Source organism: Ceratotherium simum, chromosome X (assembly GCF_057802395.1).
Source record: "Ceratotherium simum simum isolate JZ-2026a chromosome X, ASM5780239v1, whole genome shotgun sequence".
In the NCBI taxonomy this organism is placed as follows: Eukaryota; Metazoa; Chordata; class Mammalia; order Perissodactyla; family Rhinocerotidae; genus Ceratotherium; species Ceratotherium simum.
In genome coordinates, this window is record NC_141940.1 from 30,331,813 (window position 1) to 30,350,238 (window position 18,426).

At 43.7% G+C, this 18,426-nt stretch overlaps 1 protein-coding gene across 1 annotated transcript; it reads right to left on the reverse strand.

Moving 5' to 3' along the window:
- Positions 1-729: 729 nt before the first annotated feature.
- PGRMC1 (progesterone receptor membrane component 1) lies at positions 730-8,788 on the reverse strand. The gene is made up of 3 exons (XM_004442257.3): positions 8,384-8,788; positions 4,777-4,932; positions 730-2,051 (listed from the first exon to the last, which is right to left on the reverse strand). The coding sequence occupies exons 1-3, from the start codon at positions 8,709-8,711 to the stop codon at positions 1,948-1,950; spliced, it is 588 nt and encodes a 195-aa protein (XP_004442314.1). The 5' UTR covers positions 8,712-8,788; the 3' UTR covers positions 730-1,947.
- Positions 8,789-18,426: the final 9,638 nt, after the last annotated feature.

An 18,426-nucleotide genomic window follows, 5' to 3' on the forward strand; every position in this document is an offset into this window, starting at 1 on the left:
TGTGTTTATACAACCAACTGCATATGCAAATCTGATATCCTTCTTTTGACATGAGGTGAATTAACTTTGCTACTATAAGGATTCCTGAATACTTTCTTGATCGGATGACACATTAAAACACTAACAACGAAACTCTGCCTTGGCACTTGGTACCAACGCCTTCAGTAAAGTTACCCCTCAATAACCTTGCTATAGACCTCAAGGCAGAGGTCTGCCTTTGAGAGGTTAGCAAGTTCTGACTTAAAGAGGCAGAATTTGACAAGTCACAAAAAACCAATTCATTTCACTATTTCTTTTTTCGGTGAGGAAGATTAGCCCTGAGCTAACATCTGTTGCCAATTCTCTGCTTTTTTGCTGATGAAGATTGGCCTTGGGCTAACATGTGTGCCCATCTTCCTCTACTTTAGATGTGGGACACCTGCCACAGCATGGCTTGATAAGTGGTGTGTAGGTCCTCACCCAGGATCCAAACCTGAGAACCCTGGGGCCACTGAAGCAGAGCGTGTGAACTTAACCACTACGCCACCCGGCTGGCCATCATTTCACTATTTCTTAACAAGACAAGCTGGTATTTGGTTTGTGGTGTGAGGCCTCTATGAAGTTTTGCCCCTTGTTTCTTTTGGAATCCAAAAAAAATCACTCAAAAGTCAAACTCTGAGTATTAAGCTAAAGTAAAGTGATTAATCTGGTTCTTTAGATTAAGGTTAAAAAAAAAAAAACAAACACCACTTTATACTGGGTAAAACCATTTTATTAACTGACCAAAGCACTTCATTTTGTTTTCTGATTTGAGGTAAACCCATTAAACACAGTTCACAAGAAAACACAATGACTATTCAACTACAATCACAAGAGTTTGAAACCTCACTAGTTGTTCATATAATACTTTTACAAATTCATACAACTGTACAGTCTACTTAAGCTAAGTTTATTGTTAACCAAAAGACCAATATCAAAGACCTAGACACTTGACTACTACTCTTGCAGTGGCTATAGTTTTGTAACAACAGGAGAATCATTTTTCCTTATGAATATACTTTAAAAACCACTTGGCTACTGATGTGTACTGTTTCCTCATTCTTCAGGGCTGGGTGTGAAGGCTCTTAGGAGCGCAAACACCTGTTCCTGTTCTGCATGCCCCTCTCTCACGTCAAATTGCGTAAAATAACTGTTGCCCCACAGTGAACGTGGGGACTGGGAAGATAGTCCTACAATCTTCATGTATTTAGGTTTTTAGGCAAGCAAGCTGATTTTTTCCAAAGCTTTCTTTTGAATGTTCAGGTCCTGTTTTAATCCTCATTGTAGATGACCGTGTTAGTGAGGGCGTCTGAGTGTGCAAAGGAGGAAGAGGACATGATGATGTCTAGAAACACAGTAAATATATTTCCTCCAACTGAGCCCAGCTTTGAGATGTCATTTTGTTCCTGGCCAGCTCTCTGTAATCAATACCAAAACCTTGGGAACACTGCAGATTTGCTTTAGAGGTAGATAAAATAGAAATCATGCAGTTAAGTCAATTGAGAGATAAGGGATTGGCTGTCTTTACAGAACATCATGACTAAAACTTGATCCTTTGTTCTTGGCGCTTGAAGGACTTTGCACATTTAACATTTCTACCTGTTTGGGGGAAATACCCAAGTCTTACCTGTCTCTCAGGAAAAACAAATTTAAATTCAGCCTGTACTAACTACAGATAAAACAAGAACAGTAATAATATTTGTATTACAGCACTGCAGTTCACTTTCTGGATCAGTGACACACAAACATATCATGCATTCATTCTAAGACAAGTTAATTTCATCAGTGTCACTAGTGATGTTAATTAAAAAAATTTACAGCAAGTTCAAAACTTCTCTAAATATTGAAATCACCATGTTTTAAAGACAGACTGGAATGTTACAAATGATTCTGCAAAATACAAAAATAGATATGCTTCCACTGAATGCTTTAATCATTTTTCCGAGCATTCTCATCTTTTGGTTCTTCCTCGTCTGAGTACACGGTGGGCTCCTCCCCCTCCTTCAGCAGTTTGCCCACATGATGATACTTGACTGGAGATAGAGAGGAAAACAAATAGTCATTCTCATGCTCTCTAGAAAATCACATTTCATTTTAAAGCATTTATTAGAGGCCTACAATCTACACAGCAATGTGTTTTCTGGGCTTCTTGAAGGATACAAAGGTGGTTTGTACTACAGTCCTTGCCAACAAGGAATTAAGAGTTTTGTTCAGAAGACAGAAATATAAAATGGGTAGCGATGTCTGACAATGAGCGTGCCAGGTAATGTCAAAATGAGTTGTGTTTGTGTGTAAGAGTGTTTAGAAGAGCAAGGGCTCATTCTGAGTTAGAAGGGTTGCAGAACAATTCATGGAGGAAGAATATGCTTTGGAAAATGTGTAGAAGGATTTGGGGAAGGAGGGATTTCCAGGAAATGAAAATACCACATACAAAGGCATGCGGGTGAGACTGAATGTATCTGGGGAGCAATAAAGAGACCACGTTGGCAGGAGTAGAGTAGGAGTAAGGTTTGCTAAGCAGTGTGGGGAAATATGAAGGATGTGAAAAGCCAGCCTGAGGAATTTGCACTTATCCTATAGGTGACAAAGGGCACTGAAGTTTATGACAAAGGAATGACACGGTAAAATTGTGCTTTGGCAACAATGGTATCATTGTGGTGTATAGAGCAGGTATGGCGAGACCAGGAACAGGGTGACCAGGAGGCTAGCCATTAGATTCACATGTGAAGGAACAAGAGCCAGGAGTAGGGGGGGTTTCCATGGGAATGGAAAGGGAAGGATATGAGATGCTTTAGAGGAAAACTGGAAACATGAGTTAATGAAGTGAAAACTGGAGATTCCATGGGCCGAAATGGGGACTCTGGAGAGGAAGCCACTATGGAGGGGGGCACACGACAGGAGACTTACAACAAGGACTGGAGAAGTGAAGTTAGTATTGGCAAGAAGCAGGTCGCTGGAAATCTTTGAGAAAGAAAGTTCAATTGAATTGTAGGGATAGAAACCATACTGTAGGGAGTAAGGAGGTAGAGAGAGGAAATGAAGCAGTGATTAGGGACATCCACTTATTAGTTGTTTGACAGCGAAGGGAAGGAGTGATAAGTCTAGTGGATGGAGAGGGTATCGGGAGGCAGAATTTTCCCTCAACATAGGGGAAAAGCTCTATGTAGTTAAAGGAAGTGATAAAGGAGACAGGAGAGCACTGGAGGTGTTGGAGAAAACAGATTTAAGAGTGCAAACCAGATGCAAAAGACTTGAGAAGGGAGGGAGTCAGCAAGCCACCACCACAATGGCTGCATAGTTGCGGCCAAGCTCATGCAGAGTTAATCATCTCAGTGTCCAAGGCCAAGAGGGCCTCGTCTCCTCTTTCTGAATATGGGTAGGAATTGGAGGAGTAATCAACCTGTTGAACCAGGTAACCAGAGCTGCTTTTGTGTGAAATGATCATCGGGAACAATCGGAACTTCCCTATTTGAACATATTACAAAGGTCCCTAGGGTGCTTGGGACTGCGAGAGACAAAAGTTGGGTGGCGCCTGAGAAACCTGCCTTAAGGGGAATCCACACCAGCTTTGAGTGTAGTGGAAGTGTCACAAAAGTATTTGGGGCTAGGCCTAGTTTAACGGGGGGGTGGGGGGGAATCACACTTTTACCCCATTGATGAAGGCAAGCCCTAGAAAATAGAGGTCTGTTAGTTATAAATCACAACTCATTGGTTTCATATAGAAGAATCTATTGTTACAAAGGCACGCTTAGGATGCAAAAAATGAAGGACTATGTTAGATAGTTGAATTATGTTTTCAAAGTACAAAGACTTGCCTCTAGACATGAAAGCTATACTTAGACTGCTTGGGATCCAAACTCTAAAGGTAGAGCCGTATCACGCTAATTATTAACCCAGAACTTTCTCTAAGTCAGCATTATTTTCAAACAAAATGGTTGGATTTAGCCAAAGGAGCCAGTAATATTGAACTGATTATAGAGAACAACAAATAGAAAACTATATTTTAAAGAAAAGTCTTCCTCAAAGAGATGGTCATGGTCTTTATAAACTGTTTCAAAGCTGGGAAAGATTATTATTCACATTCTTAGCAGTGAAATGTTGCTAAAGTGATAAACACTTAGGTTTGACAAAAGCCAATTCCTCAATTCTCAAAATTGAACTTAACCCCCATCCTTACTTCCCCTCAAAGACCTCAGCCCATAGCATAAGCCAGGAAACAAGTGTCTCCTTTTTCCTTTCTTTTTAAAAATGCAGACACCATTGTTGCTGGGCAGATTATAAGCATCATTTGTAGATGAGGCCTATAGTTAGGCTCAATTAGATTCAAAGAGAAGCTGTTTTGTAGAATACAAGTCTCCCATTCTTCAACAGAAATGTGGGCTGCTTTTAAACGGCAAGCTCTACAAGTGAGGGCTTATGAAAACCCCTGTTTCTGTAGCCAAGATGGCCACTCTCCTTTCCTCTAAACACCATGCACCAAATCCTAGTGTGGAATCTATGCAAACCTCTCAAAAATTTAAAAAAACAGAGACCCAAGTTTCCACAGAGAACTAGCTAAAAATTGGTATGCAATCACAGCAAGTGACTCAGCACTGCTGCAATTACTTCTAGCCATGAACTTGATCCGTCCAAGATTCAGGAGCCTATCAGAATGCTCCCCAGTTTCAGGCTGCTTTCAGGCTGGTAATAACTATTGTACTGCCCTGAATCCCGTTACTGGTAGAAATTTGACCCAGGCACAATTTAAAAAACGCTTACAAGTGAACTGAGAGTCCCAGTCACTCAGGGTCTCCTGCTGGGCAGGAGTGAGGTCAGAAAGGTCATCGTACTCGTCCTTCAGCGCTTCCTTATCCAGGCAGAACGTGGCAAGGCCCCTGGATGCATCTCTTCCGGCAAAGACCCCGTACGGCCCCTCTTTAAAAACAAAACAAAACCAAAGACCGATTCTTTATTAGACAGTCCATTTCTCTGTGGTTAATACAGAGAAAATGGCTTCTTTACCCACCCACAAACAAGGCCCCCTTTTTGAATATCAAATTCTATTCAGAAACCGTAAGTGATGATGATACTTTGATCTTTATGTAGTGGACACTGAAAGACCTGTTGTCATTAAACTTTTAAATAACTCAAACTAAATCAAAATGTTAAACATTATCATCCCTTTCCTGTGATTTTCAAATAGCTAATAAAAAAGTCATAAATGATTATCTCCTGGGGAAGTGGTAGGGAATGATCCAGGATAATACTGAATTCATGGATCAGAATTCAACTTTAGGACATTGAACCTGGAGCCTGGCTCTGTTCTAGGCAGTTAAGCTACACCAGTGAAAGTTATGTTTTCTTAAGATAATAAACACTAAGGCTTTAGTAAATGAAAACATTTCTTTATAAATGTATTCTGATGTGTTTTGATGAGTCGAAAGTATCTTATCAAGATCTTTGGTTGTGATACTGTATTAAAGATTAAACATGTGGCCTCTGCAGAAGAAATCATTTTATAAGAGTATCAGTGGTTCAGAAATCTATCCACATGTTACATAATCTTCACTGTCAATAACAAAGAGATACCAGAGAGATCAGCTGTCACTGTTTTTGGTGGGTTTGAAGAGAAGACTGTGAAAATACTAAAACTTTCATGGAAAAGAAGGCTGAATCAATACCCCAAAATAATTCTATAAAACATTAGAATGCTATTATATATACTATTATACTGAACTTTTGTCTGAAAGGTGAATCGTTTTGTAGGTACTTAAAGTGGATGTTTAGACATGTTTAAATATCGCACAAGTAAACGAAAAGAATCCAGTGTACTTTAAACAATGTGTTGTTTCCCCAAAGGTAGACTGAGTAGTAACCCTTACATTAAAAAGTTTGTAGGTAACCACTAGGCCAAGTATGAGAATGGATCAAGTTTCAATAGGGTATGGCCTGGTCACCTGAAACCTCAATCCACTAGGATTTTTTTTTTTTTTTTTACAAATTAGGCAAAATTGATGATCAATCTTTAAATGCAAATAAGATTCCAAAGAATAACGGTTGTTTTTGATCATCATTACATGCTACCATTTCCACTAAAGAAGGCAAAAAAAAACTTTCACAGTTTTCACAAATGTACACCGCTAATGGAAATGGTAGCATCTAGTACTTGAAAATAGGCCACTTATACTGGTTTGGACTTCACCATTTCAGAAATTATGGTCAGAGAATACTTAAACATAGTCTGAGGGGAGCATTAAGTCTTTGGAGAATATATATTATTCACCAGAATGTATATTCACTAGAATGTAAGCTCCATGACCAGAGATTTGTGCCTGTCTGTTCACTGCTATCTTCCCGGCACCTAAAAAAGTGCCATGCATAGAATAATAGGCACGCAAATGAATAATTTTTAGGAATCCCTTATAACATGAAGTATCATTTACACATGATGTCACATATTCATGGGCTCACTGGATGACAGTGCAGGGTAGAGACTTAGAGATATCACAAAGGGCCTTCCTTATCATTTTTCAGAGGAACAGTTAAGGCCCAGAGAGAACAATGCTTTGCACCAGGTACACAGCAGGTCAGTGATCCAACCAGACTAGAATCCAGGTTGCCTGACCCCTAGTTTTGTGCTCTGTGCACAGGCTTACATTCCTCTCAATGACTCTGCAAACTACAATCATATGATGGTGGCCCATGCACGTGTTTTGACTACTTTATGGTGTAGCTCACTAATAACAGGTATTTACATGAATATGTTTATTGATAATGCCTCTAGGTGTGCCACTATAAGTGACAAATAATATAGGTGTGGTTTTCAAATTATTTTGACAGTTACATGCCTACAGAAAGTAGGTCTTCTAAATCGTCCACAAGGAAAAACTACTAAGTGGGAGAGTTCCTTAAGAACCTTCACATATCTGATTTTGATTAGTTGGACTGGGAGAGCAAAACAAAGCAGGAGTGAGGATGACCAGATTGCTGCCTTCTATATACTCGTCCCTCTCTCCAGACCAGCGGGGAGAGGGCACCATCAATGTGGACACACTCCCTGAGCTCCCTGTTTTAGAGGAGTCCATATTGGAGAAGCTAAAATCTCTTCCTCCTCCTCTCCAAATATTCTAGAAAGCAGGACTTTCCAAACCTGGCCGCTTCTCAAATTCGCCGGGGGGAGCCTGTTAAAATGCATATTCCTGGACCTCCCCCACAGAGACTCTTCCCTGGTTATGGTGATTAGGCCTGGAATCTGTATTTTTCCTTAAGCGCATCAGGTGATTCTGATCTGCAACCAGGCTTGGAAAAGCCTCATCTCCCAGGCCACTTCAAGCCTGCCCCCTCCAACAGCTCAGCAGTCATCCACCCCTCATTTCCCCTCTGGTCGGCTTTTCCTGAAATCCCCACACCCAGCAGCCTCCATAGCCCTACCCCTTTTGTTTCTCAGGATCCTCCCACTTATCCCTCCCTCCATTTTTAATTTTTTTTTTTGCCTTCTAGTCCTTTCTCTCCTGCTATAGACTAAAATACGTATTACCTTCTCATCTTGTCACATTCCCATTGTCCGCTACATTCAGCCTTCATTCCTCCCTCAATAAGCTCCCTTCCCCTCATGGAACCTCCCCTGTTCACCTTCCAGCTTTTCCCCGTCTGCCACACACAGCACGCACACACACATACCAAACACATGCCACACACATACCTGACACATGCCACATTCCACGCGCACGCGCGCGCACGCACACACACACACACGCCTGACAAGCCACATACACCGAATACGCACACACACATCCCTCACTCACCACCACGCAAAATGCTTCTACCTGCTGCTAATCCCAACTCTGCTTTCTTTCTCCCACACCCTCACATTCCACCATGGCTACTCCTGGCGTCATCGGCCTTCTCGTCTTCTCCAAGGCTGGCCCTGCCTCCTCCTGCCCTCCCTCGAGACACCTTCATTTCCTTTCTCCAGCCCGATACCACCTCCTCCTCCTTCCAGGAACCCCCAAACCCGATACCTTCGAAACTCCCATAATACTGTGCTCTGCTGTGCCCACCCCGCTTCCAGCCTAGCGATCTCACCCACCCACCCGCGGCTTAAGCGCTTCAGCCCTCTTCCACCACCCCCATCCCGGCGCTGGCGGCGCGGGCCGGGAATCTGCGTTCCCCACTGGCCCGCAGCCCTTCTAGAGCGCCCTGTGCCCCCTGCCCACCCGGGGAGCCGCCCTGCCACGACCGCCTGGCTCGCCGCCTGCCCGCCCTCCCTGGCTCGCCGCCATTCTTCCCCTCGGGGGCGCCCCGATCCCCCCTCGCCTCTCCCAGATCCAGCCCCGCGCGGGCGCCCCCTCTTTTGTCTCGGCGCCCCGCTGGCCGGCCGCCTTACCGGGCCCGTAGAACTTGCGGCCTTTGGTCACGTCGAACACCTTGCCGTTGATGGCCATGAGTATGCGCGGGTCCTGGACGCCGTCGAAGCGCCGCAGCTCCGCAGGGGTGAAATCGCGCCGCTTAAGGCGGGGCAGAGGGGGCGGCTCGTCGTCGTCGCTGTCGCCACCGGCCGCTGGCTGGTCCCCGCGCACTATCTTGTAGAGCAGAAAGATGCAGAGGCCGAGCAGCAGCAGGTTGAGCGGCGATGTGAAAATCTCGTGCAGCAACCCGCCGCCCTCCAGCTCGCTCGGGTCGGCGCCTGTCGCCGCCACATCCTCGGCAGCCATGATCTCTGAAGCAAAGGTTGGGCCGCGCTCGGGAGGGCTCCGGAACTAACTGCTTTCTCCTCCCTCTCAGCGAGCTAGTGGCGCGCAGGGCTCGGCGGACAAGGGACTAGCCAGGGGCGGAGGCGGGGCCAGGCGGGACAGAGGCGGGGCCTAAGTGGGCGGGGCCTCCCAGCCCCGCCTCCTCTGAAGCCGCCCATGCGCCCGGAGGTGCTCAGTCCCGCCTCGCCCACCTCAGGCCCCCCAACTTGCTTCGGGATCGTCGCTCCCCTCCCCCCTCCGGGTCCCGCCTCCGCCGCCGCCGCGAGAGCGGAGTCAGCCCCTCAGCTCTACCTGCGAGGCCCCCGCCCCCACCTCACGCCATGCTCACGCCATCCTTTGGCTAACAGCAACGCAGCGCGCGGCCCTCCTCCTCACCCGCGCTTGCTCCCCGCACACCGACCCGCTCCGAGAGCCTTGGCTTTGCCGGGCTCTGTCTGAGGCCCCCTCCGCCACCTGATACGCGCCAAACACCGACTCCATTTCTCTTCAGACTTCTCCCCCGCCTTCCATTCCGAAGCCTCCTCTTTTCCTGGCCATCCTTCGGGACCACGAGGCTGTCTTAGGAGACAGGAAACTCACTCCTCGAGCTCCTTTTTCCACCTTAGAGACCCAGACTACCCATTTTCACCTTGGAAACCCCCATTCGCTCTCCTTGACGACCCTTCTCTAATCCCCAGATACTGTGGGGCAGATACTCCCGGGATAGCTACAGTCAGTGCACAGGCCCCCGTCTGACAACCCTCCCCATATCTGGGGAAACAGATCGGATCGCCCGATTTACTTTGGGTTCATACTCGGAAAACTAAACCCTTTTGCAATCACCGATTTGCTCAGTCCCAAGGCATCAGCAAGCAACGTTCTGCTGTGCTTTTTTTTTTTTTTTTTTTGGCTCAGAATAATGACCAAAGTTTCTTTGTTTGGCAGCATTCTTCTATTTGAAGTCTATCGAGCTACCCTTGGCAGTCACAATAACCCTGTGCCAGAGCCCAGACGAAGGCAGGAGTTTGGAAGGATTCTAGATTTGCTCCTTTCCTCTCCTAGGTATTTCATCTGGGCTTTGATGTGCTGACCGAGGAACGGCTGTCTATACCCTTTAGAGTCCTAATCTGGCCGCCCTCTTTATTGTGGCAAGGGAGGGGAGCGGAAGCAAGGACAGAGAGAAGGAGAAAAAATAATTAAAACCAAGCCATGCACACATCTGCAGCCCAGAGCAGTACTTTTCCATCAAGAGTTCTGTTCGCTTGCGCATAATATACTCCCCCTCCCAACATGCAGGAGACTCGAGAGAATTGGCTTCTTACTTCAGAATTCTAAAAATTTCTGGCACAAACTGCTTCCATCCCTGCCCCCAACCCCATCTTCTTAAATCATTTAAAAGTGCGTATGAGCTGAACAAACTTTAAATCAGGGCCACACATTTTTTTTTCACAGATCTAAATTTAGGATTAGCTGAAATGGCCCTTCCAGATCCTTTGTCAAACCTCTTCAATTTAATCAAGGGGAAACAGGCTCAAACTGAGGGCACTTGGCTGTAGTTAGAATCTAATTATCTTTAAAAAAATGTGTATGGTCAAGACATTTTTAAAAACCAAAAACTTGTGAAAAAATATTTTCATTTGCAACTAATATGACAAAGTGTTAATATCTTTTAAGAGCTCGTTTTGACTGATAAGAAAATCTGTACAATTCTAGTCAATAAATGGGCAAAAATAGAAATAGGTAGTTCACAGAAAAGGGGATACCAATGGTGAATAAGCATATGAAAACTGTTCAGTCTCGCTAGCAATGAAAAATGGAGAGACCACTGGGGCCTACCACTTTCCTATAGGAAAGATAAAAGGAAAAAAAGGATGATATACAATGCTGGCAAGCGAGGGGTGAGACTCTTGTACACTCTTGGGGGGAGTAGAACTTGGTATAACCTTTTGTGGTCCATAAAAATATTTTCTATCCATTAATCCCACTTTTAGAAATCTACTCTTTGGTCCAGTAATTCCACCTCTAGGAATCTATCCCAAGGAAACTCTTAGAAATGCAAACAAAGATTTCATGACTAAGTTGCTCATCAGAGAATCATTTGTAATGTGGAAAAACTGGAAACAACATAAATGTTCAACTTTCAGAAATAGCTAATTATTCCACTTGAATTGTGACAAAACCATAAAATGGTGTATGATGCAGCCATTCAGACATTATCATGACATAGGAAAATGCTTATGTTTTAGTCTTGAGAGAAAAACAGGATACAGAACTATACACTGTATGAACTCAACTATGTGAAAAAAAATGCGTGCAAGGAAGCATGCTAAAATGTTGACTGTTATGATTGTTAGTTTTTTCTTTATCCTTTCCTACATTTTCCACAATAAGCACATCTCGCTTTTAGCCTCAGGGAAAAAAATGGTTTATTATTTCTTGTCGGAAAAAATGTAGAATGGTAATACATGACATGTTCATCATACTGAACTTAAACAATATGTAAGTATATAAAGTAAAAAAATGAAACTCATTTCTCCCTCTCCCAGCACCCCAAGCAGTTTTTAAATAGGGCCCACACATTAGCAGTTTGCTTGATATTCTTGCAGACGTGAAACGCACACACACGCATAGATTTTTGCTTTACAAAACTGGGGAAATTTTAAAATAATAAATGATTCATCAATTTTTTTCTAATAAAGAGAGATACAGTGAAAAATAATAACAAGCCATTAGCTCCCACCCAGATAACCTCTGTTGGAACGTTTTAAAAGTCATATTTGTTTAAGGTTATAAAATTCAAACTATGGAAAGATACAAAAGGTAAATTAAATGCCCTCTCCTCACCCCTGAGTCTCTCTCCTCAAAGTTAACCACTATTATAAGTAAGGTAAATGTCAGAAAGAGAAAGACAAATACTGTATGATATTTCTTATATGTGGAATCTAAAAAAAAAACCCTGAACTTGAAAAACTAGAGAGTGAAGTGGTGGTTACCAGGGGCTGAGGGGTGGGGAAATGAGAGAGATGTTGTCTAAGGGTATATACTTCCAACCCGTAGATAAATAAGTCCTGGAGATCTAATGCATGGTATAGTGATTATAGACAACAAAACTGTGTTATAAATATTAACCTTATTAAGAGACCAGATCTTAATTGTTCCCACCACTAGAAGAAATGATAATTGTGTGATGCAACACAGGTGTTAGTTAACACAACAATGGCTATCATAATGCAATATAAATGTATCAAATCAATATGTTGTTCACCCTCAACTTACACAATGCTATATGTCACATATCTCAGTTTTAAAAAGTGGGGGAAATGTTTTTATGGAGGGCTGGGGGGATTTATAATTTTTCTGTTATCACAGTCCGGTGTCCTTCCTGTTACACATCTGTACTCCCTTGGAGTACAGTACCTTGGAGGGGTAATGGATTAAAGGAAGTCCTGCTTCACACAGAGGGTAGGAAATTTGTGCAATTTAAAACCTCAAGAGCCAGCCCTGATGGCCTAGTGGTTAAAGTTCAGTGCCCTCACCACTTTGGTGGCCTGGGTTTGTTTCCCGGTCGTGGAACCACACCACCCATCTGTCAGTTGCCATGCTTTTGTGGCGGCTCACATAGAAGAACTTACAACTAGGATATACAACCATTTACTGGGGCTTTGGGGAGAAGAAAAAAAAAGAGGAAGATTGGCAACAGATGTTAGCTCAGGGCAAATCTTTCCCTGCAAAAAAAAAAAAAAAAAACCTCAAGAAGTGATACAGCTTGAAAATATAAATGCTTTCAAACCAGATTTGATGTTAAATAAACTGGGCTCTTAGGTAGCACTGGAATGTTGAGATTATTGAAGAAAAGCCTCCCACCATTCTGGTTCACGTCACAATACTTGGTGGAAAAGTCTTGTCCAGAGGGGCAGTTCTCAAGTTCTCTAGAAATAAGAAATGTGCTCCTGACTAAAAAGCCCTCTCCAGAAAATGAGAGTTGCATTATATCCACTGTTTGGCTTCAAATCAATTTCTTTCTTTTGCTGGGAAAGAGTCACCCTGAGCTAACATCTGTTGCCAATCTCCGTCTTTTCTTTTCCTCCCCAAAGCCCCAGTGCATGGTTGTGTATCATAGTTGTAGGTCCTTCTAGTTCTTCTATGTGAGCTGCCACCACAGCATGGCAACTGACAGACGGGTGGGATGGTTCCAGGACTGGGAAATGAACCCAGGCAGCCAGAGTGGTGAGCACCAAAGTTTAACCCCTAAGCCATCAGGGCTGGCTCTCAAATCAATTTCTAAAGCCTATGTACTTGACCTGTGGACTACTTACTGTATTTCCCAACATATATATTGTCTTTTAATGTTTCCAAACTTCCTGCCTCCTTTAAATTATTTTCAAAGGTTTTAAAGAGCTTTTAAAGAAAAATAGGACAATTGGCTGATTAGCTAGAAAATGTGTGGGAAGCAATTCAACCTCTCTAGTAATCAAATAAATCCAAAGGGACATAATAACAATGTACCATTTTTCATCATTCAAATTACTGGAGCGTTCTTTTTTGCCTTTTGTTTCTTGAAGCTTTTTAAGAATGGAAACACTTCGTGTTGGCAAGCACACAGCAAGACAAGCACTCTGCCACAATACTGGCAAGAGTGAAATTGCTAGAATGAAAGATTCATTTCATTCACTGATGTATTTCAAGCCCCTAGACCATGTCTGCCACATAGTAGGCACTCAGTAAGTATTTGTTGAATTAAATTATATTGTAAGTGGATAGGGCTTTTATTGTAAGGCTTTCTAGAAAGCCCTTTCAGCAATATGCAACAAGATTCTCAAATTATTTGTAGCCTGTGACTAAGGAATTTAACTTCTAGAAATTTTTCCTAGAGAAGTACTCAGAGATGTGAACAGAGATTTGTATAGAAAAATCACAAAGCACGATATATGGTAGCAAAAAACTGGAAACCATCTAAGTATCCAAAGATGCTCCCCACCTCACCTGGAGTAAAAGCCCAGTGTCCTTATAGGAGCCTACAAGGCCCTACAGGATTTGCACTGCCCCACCCTACCCTTATCTTTAGCACCTTAGGACCTCAATTCCCACTTCCTTCCCTGGTCACTCTACCCCAGCCATAGTGGCCTTCTTGCTGGCCCTCGAAAACCAGGCATATTTCCAGCCCAGGGCCTCTGTACTTATGATTCCTTTTGCTGGAATGCTCTTCCCGGATATCCTCATGGATCATTCCTTCACTGCTTCCAAATCTTGAAACACCCTCCCCCACTCTTCGTCCCCCTTCTCAGCTTTGTTTTTCCCCATCACAGTTCCTGCTTCCTAATATACAATATCATTTACTCACTTTTTTGGTTATCTCCTCCAACTTGAATATAAGCTACATGAGAACAGAGATTTTGTCTATTTCCCTCACTGCTGTATCCCCTGTTCTTAGAACACTGGCTGGCATATAGTAGGTGCTCAATAAATATTCATGGCCTTGAACTGATTTGAATACAGAATCTCATTATGTTAAATAGGTATGCACAGAAAAAATGTGAAGGAAGTATACATAAAAGTTACTAACAGTTATCTCTGGGTTGTGAGATTATGGGTAATTTTTGCTTTCTTTTTTATGCAGTGAGCATAAATTACTTTTATTATTGTGAAAAGCAATACAAAGTTCAAACTTTTAAAGGATAAAAAACAAAACTCCAAAATTTCCAACTATGTCTTAAATAATAGAAGTGTATGGATTCCACATTTTCCGTTTCAGAGACTAGAGTAGGCAGCATTTGGTGCTGAGATTTTAAAGAGACTCAAAAGGGGCCTGCCCATCTACATCCACCTGACCATCCTCTCTTGAGCTCCTACTCTGTGCTAGGCTCTGTGGTAGATGCTAGCAAGGCAGGATCTCACTGCTTAGTAAGGGGAGACAGAAAGCCAAAAGGTTATAGATGCTGTGATCGTGGTCTGCCCATGGTAAGGGGGAGGTAGGCAAAGGAGGGATGGGAGGTCTGATCTAGAAAGGTTCATACAGGTGACATTTGAGCTGAGTCTTAAAAATGTTCACCAGGTGGACAAAGAAGCGATGAGTTTTCTAGGGAAACCAGTGGTTCTCAAACTTTAGTGAGGATCAGAATAATCTGGGGAGGGGGGAGGGTACTTATTAAAATGTCTATTCCTGGGATCAACCCCTAAAGATTCTGATCCAGTAGGTCTAAGGTAAAGCCTGAGAATCTGCATCTTTAGTAATAGCTAACATTGTTTGAGCGAGCCCTGGTGGTCAGGAAACCACACCACTCGTCTGTCTGTTGGTTGTCATACACTGGCAGCTGCCTGTTGCTGTCATGCTGAAAGTTATGCCATTGGTATTTCAAATACCAGCAGGGTCATCCATGGTGGGCAGGTTTCAGTGGAGCTTCCAGACTTAGACAGACTAGGAAGAAGGACCTGGCCACGGACTTCCAAAAAAATTGGCCATGAAAACCCTATGAATAGCAGTGGAGCATTGTCTGATACAGCCCCAGAAGGTGAGAGGATGGCATGAAAAGACCAGGCAGGGGTCCTCTCTGCTGTACACAGGGTTGCTGGGAGTTGGAATCGAATCATGGTACTAATAACAACATTGCTTGATCACTTATGTGCCAGGCAATGTTCCAAACCCTTTGGATGGAATAACACATGTACTCTTTTTTTATTGAAATATATTTGGCATATAACTTCGCATAAATTTAAGGTGTACATGTTAATTTGATACATTTATATATTGTAATATAGTTGCCATTGTAGCAATAATTAGCCCCTCTATCACATCACATAATTATCATTTCTTTTCAGTGGTTAGATAACTCAGGTGCTCTTCATAAAACACTGTGAGGCAGGTGGTCTGTGGGGCAGACTCTGTGGGGCCATCCCAGCCTCAGAGCTCCTTGTGGGCTTGACTGAGGCTGTGCTGTGACTACATCGCAGCCCAACTTCTCTCTCTGCCCTAGCCTGCTTCCTTGCCTCACCCTTCAGGTGTAGAACCCAAGAGCACTCCCCAATAAACTTCCAATGTACTAACCTCCATCACAGAGTCTGTTTTCCCAGGGAACCCAACCTAAGGCTCTAACCTTTCATGATCTGGCCTCAGCCTAACTGTCCAGCTTTATCTTTCTATTTCCTCCTTACCCTCAACACTCCAACTACCCTGAAGCTAGGAGTGACATGGCCAACATCACAGCTAACATGTGTATTAATTGAGTGTTACAAACACTTTGCACATATTGCCTCATTTATCTCTCACAATGAATTAGGTTCTATTATCATCCTCTTTTTATAGATGAGGAAACTGATACACAGAGAGGTTAAGTTACTTGCCCAAAGTCACACATTTAGTATGAGGCAGAGCTGGGATTTAAACCCAGAAGTCTGGATCCAGAGCCCAGGCTTTACATGAGGTCATTTTGTTTTTTAGAAGTATCGTGCTGATAGGAGCACTGAGGATGCATTGGAGGGGTGGATACCGGAGCAGGCACACCAGTGAGGAGCCTTACCGTAAATCAAGGTTGTGATAGTGAGGACGTAAATACAGGGATGAATATGATATATGTTAAGGAGTTGGATGGTACAGGGCTTAGGATTCCTCCTCGACTTCTCCCATTCTCTCTGCATCCAATCTATGCCCCAAACCCGTGCTTGGATGAGTGGGTAGATGGTATATCATCCTCCAAGAGGAGGTATACAGGCGGCAGAGCAAACTTGCAGAAAGGACCTTGTATTCAGATGGCGGTTGTGTCTTGAAGTGTGCTTCATGCACCAGCAGCATTGGCATCAGCTGGAAGCTTGTTAGAAATGCACAGTCTTGGGCAGTCTCCCAGACCTACTGAATTAGAATCTCCATTTTAACAAGACCCCCACATGAGTCACATGCGCCTTCATGTTTGAAAAGCGCAGGCATAAGGAACACGCTGGTGGAGATATCCAGTAATGTGTTCAGTTAGATATTTGTGCTTGAGGCTCAGGACAGAGGTCTGGACTGGAGAGATAAAGACACAGGCTGGAGATACCAGCCTGTGAGTGGTAGTTGAAATCACTGACGCTGAATCTGATCGCCAAGGAGTACAGAGGGCAGAGGTCTCACCAAGGCTCGTTGCACAATGTGCTGAGCCAAGGTTGAAAATCATTGGCCTTGACGATTAGAACTGGCTTGAATGCGTGTTTATTTGACCTTCACATTATGTTAATTTTTAAAATATTAGATGTAAACACTTAACCAAAAGCTTTTTACATAAAAGCCATATTTCTGACTTCTCTTAAAAAGTCTGGAATTAGATCCCCTGTGTGGCAACAATTGGCCAGAACTGATTGGCAGCTGCCACCTTCAGAGGCCACTTCTCCGGACTGTATCCCCAATGCTGAGACCAAATATCAGTTGTCTTTTATCATGTTTACTCTGTTTTTGTAAATAGTAAAGAGGATGGTCAAATATTTTTTGTATCCATGACTCTATTGAAAGTGGAAAATGAAAAGATAGTGAAAAGGGTTACTGTCCCCCTCCCCCGCCAAAAAAAGGAGAGAGCATATTTCTTTGTGAATTCCAGCACATGCTACATTGTCACACATCTACCATCCTCGCATTACTCATTTATATTACTTGCCTGGCATCTACAGGTTGTTAGCCAGTTGTAGAGGGAAAAAAAGGGCCAAGATAGAATCTTGGGGGAAGATTATCATTGCTGGGATAGGTAAAGGAAGAGGAACCCACCAAGGATATTGAGAACAAAAACTCCCAGCTTAGAAAGATGACTGGGAGAGTGTGGTCTGGCAGAAGAAGCAAAGAGAGAAGAGAGAGTTCCCAGGAGGGAGAGGTTCACGATGTTGAGTGCTGCAGAGGGATCAAGACAGATGAAGACTAAGGAGTAAGTTGGACTAGGCCATTAGGAAGTCCCAGGTTGCCTATGCCAGGGTCCCTTTAGTGTGGTGTGAGAGCGGCAGAAGCCTGGTTCCAGTGGCCTAGGGAGTGAGTGGGATATGAAGATTGAGGAGATGTATCTCTCAAACAATAAGCTTGAGAAGCTTGACTAAAGGGAGCAGGGATGGAGGCCAGAGGGAAGTTGGATTTCTTGGTTTGATTTGTTTTTCTGAAAGCTGTAATAGACTCAGGCTGCAGCGACATAGCTAGTAGATGCTTAGAGGGTGAAAATACAGGAGAGAGGGGATATTAACCAACCTTGTGGCGGGAAGTGAGACAGGAGAGGATGAAATCCAAAGGACAGGTGGGGGGATCGTACCTTGTCCTTTAAGAGGAGCGAGAGAGTGGGGCCCGCCTGGTCACCAGGTGGTTAATTTTGGTGCACTCCGCTTAGGCCTGGGGTGGCCCAGCTTTGGTTCCCGGTGTGGATCTACACCACTCGTTGGCCGTGCTGTGGCGGTGACCCACATACAAAATAGAGGAAGATTGGCCACAGGTGTTAGCTCAGGGCAAATCTTCCTCACGCAAAAAAAAAAAAAAAAGGAAGATTGGTGACAGATGTTAGCTCAGGGCGAATCTTCCTCAGGAATAAACAAAAAAGAGGAGAGGGAGATATATGTGGGGACCTCAAGGTTGAGGGAATTCACACCTGACGGCCTCAATGTTTTCCATGAAATGAAAGGCACAGGTCAGCTACTGGAAGAGTAGAGGGGGAGGGGAAAGGGAAGGGCAGGGATTTGAGTGTTGGCCAAGGTTAATATTTCC